Source organism: Myodes glareolus, chromosome 21 (assembly GCF_982192425.1).
Source record: "Myodes glareolus chromosome 21, mMyoGla1.1, whole genome shotgun sequence".
NCBI classification, from domain to species: Eukaryota; Metazoa; Chordata; class Mammalia; order Rodentia; family Cricetidae; genus Myodes; species Myodes glareolus.
In genome coordinates this window covers 8,301,364-8,303,278 of record NC_142046.1, presented here as the reverse complement: position 1 = coordinate 8,303,278, position 1,915 = coordinate 8,301,364, and the positions used below count along the sequence as shown (strand labels likewise).

The 1,915-nt window shown below is 40.5% G+C and overlaps 1 protein-coding gene across 1 annotated transcript; it reads right to left on the bottom strand.

The window, feature by feature from the left end:
- Nucleotides 1-619: 619 nt before the first annotated feature.
- On the bottom strand, nucleotides 620-1,561 carry LOC125396805 (olfactory receptor 1N1-like). Its single transcript, XM_048428835.2, has one exon. The coding sequence runs from the start codon at nucleotides 1,559-1,561 to the stop codon at nucleotides 620-622; it is 942 nt and encodes a 313-aa protein (XP_048284792.2).
- Between the last annotated feature and the right edge of the window lie 354 nt (nucleotides 1,562-1,915).

Genomic DNA, 1,915 nt, shown 5'->3' with positions numbered 1-1,915 from the left:
AACTGACCTAGACTTAAATGTCAGGTAGGAAGGGATTTCACCTGTTCACCTATGTGAGAGCTAGATCTTAACCCAAGGAACATGGTAAATACTCTGTGAAACCCTGCCGAATAAATCAATTTCAGAGGAAGGTGTTGTTTCTGAGTTAAGGGAGTCATGATGAGGAACAACAGCAGCAGTCGTCATTTTTATAACCTATTATTTACTATTTAAAAATACATTATTAATAAATACATTATATGGTACATTTTACTTAATCCTCTGACCCATTAAATAGAAAATCTAGAGTAAGCTGGAGTGGTGCATGCTTGTACCATCTCAAAACTCAGAAGACTGTGGCAGGAGGGTGATGAGTTGCAGGCTACTATAACTACAGTATAGAAAAAATTATCTCAAATTAGCAAAACAAACAGTGAAAAACCAAAAGCAAACAAACAAACAAAAAACACTGATACCAGAAAAGAATCTCTACATTATCCATACTCTTAATTTTATGTATGAGAAGAATGAATACACTAAATAAATTGCACAGTAACCTCTTGGCCAGCAGTTGATTGTGCCCAAACTGAAAGTCACATATCTGACTCCAGTTCTGTCTTTTCATTAGACTTTGTTCTTGCTATATTTCAGAAGAAAAAATTCTCCTATGACAGACAAGCCTCTTCAAGGCCCCCTTCATGTCCTTGTTCCTTAAACTATAAATAAAGGGGTTCAACATGGGAGTCACCACTGTATACATTGCAGCAGCTGCAACATCCTTCTCTGTGGACTCTACAGAGGGAGGGAACAGATAGACACTGAAGAGCGTCCCATAGAAAACACAGACAACACAGAGGTGGGAACTACAGGTAGAAAAGGCCTTTGAACTCCCACCTGAAGTCTTAACCCTAAGGACAGCAAATAGAATGTGGACATAGGAGATGACAATACTTACAAAGGGGACCATGAGTACTGTGCCTCCAAAGCCAGAAAGCACTAACTCATTGACATGAGTGTCAGAGCATGATAGCTTCAAAACAGAGGTAATATCACAGAAAAAGTGAGCTATTTCCCCAACAACACAGAACGACAGTCGAGCCATGAGGAGAGTGTGAGTCAGAGCAACTATATTTGTGAGGACCCAGCACAGGGCAAGCATCAGGGCACAGAATCCGGTATTCATGATTGTGGAATAATGGAGAGGGCGGCAGATGGCCACATAGCGGTCATAGGCCATCACAGCCAGGAAGAAGCTGTCCAGATCACCAAACATCATGAATAAGTACATTTGCGTTAGACAACCAGTATAGGAGATGGTATGGCGCTGCGTCTGAACATTAAACAGCATTTTGGTCACTGTGGATGATATTAAACCCATGTCAGCAAAGGACAGGTTGGCCAAAAAGAAGTACATAGGAGTGTGGAGGTGTGGGTCAGAACAAATGGCCAGAATGATGAGCACATTCCCAGTCAAGGTGACAAGATACATACACAGGAAAATTCCATAGAGTAACAGCTGTTGCTCTGGAAACCCTGATATTCCTCGCAGGTAAAACTCTGAAATGATGGATTGGTTGTCCATGAGCCTATAGAACCTGGAGGTCAGAAAAGATAGCATGATTCTCATGCTGTAGATGCTGGCTTCTGAGCCTTCCAATCCCCACATCTGTATTTAAGTTCAATCGCTTTACTTGCAGCATGACACAACATCTTTCATGTTCATGTCTTTTTGATGACTCTCATATTCTCTCCCCTGTATTAGATATTATATTCTTATCATGATCTTCAGGTATACTCTCTGAATCATTAGCAAGCCTTAGCCTAATTTTACAGCTCCTGTCATTTCTATTAGTGTGATATGGTGTATTCATGAAAATGCTGAGGTAGGATAATTTTATATTCTTTGGGGAAATGATTCAATGCAGAAGGAGAGAGA

What these genes read in the sequence shown, in the direction of transcription:
- LOC125396805 (XM_048428835.2), bottom strand. Translation starts at nt 1,561, where the DNA reads ATGGACAACCAATCCATCATTTCAGAGTTTTACCTGCGAGGAATATCA.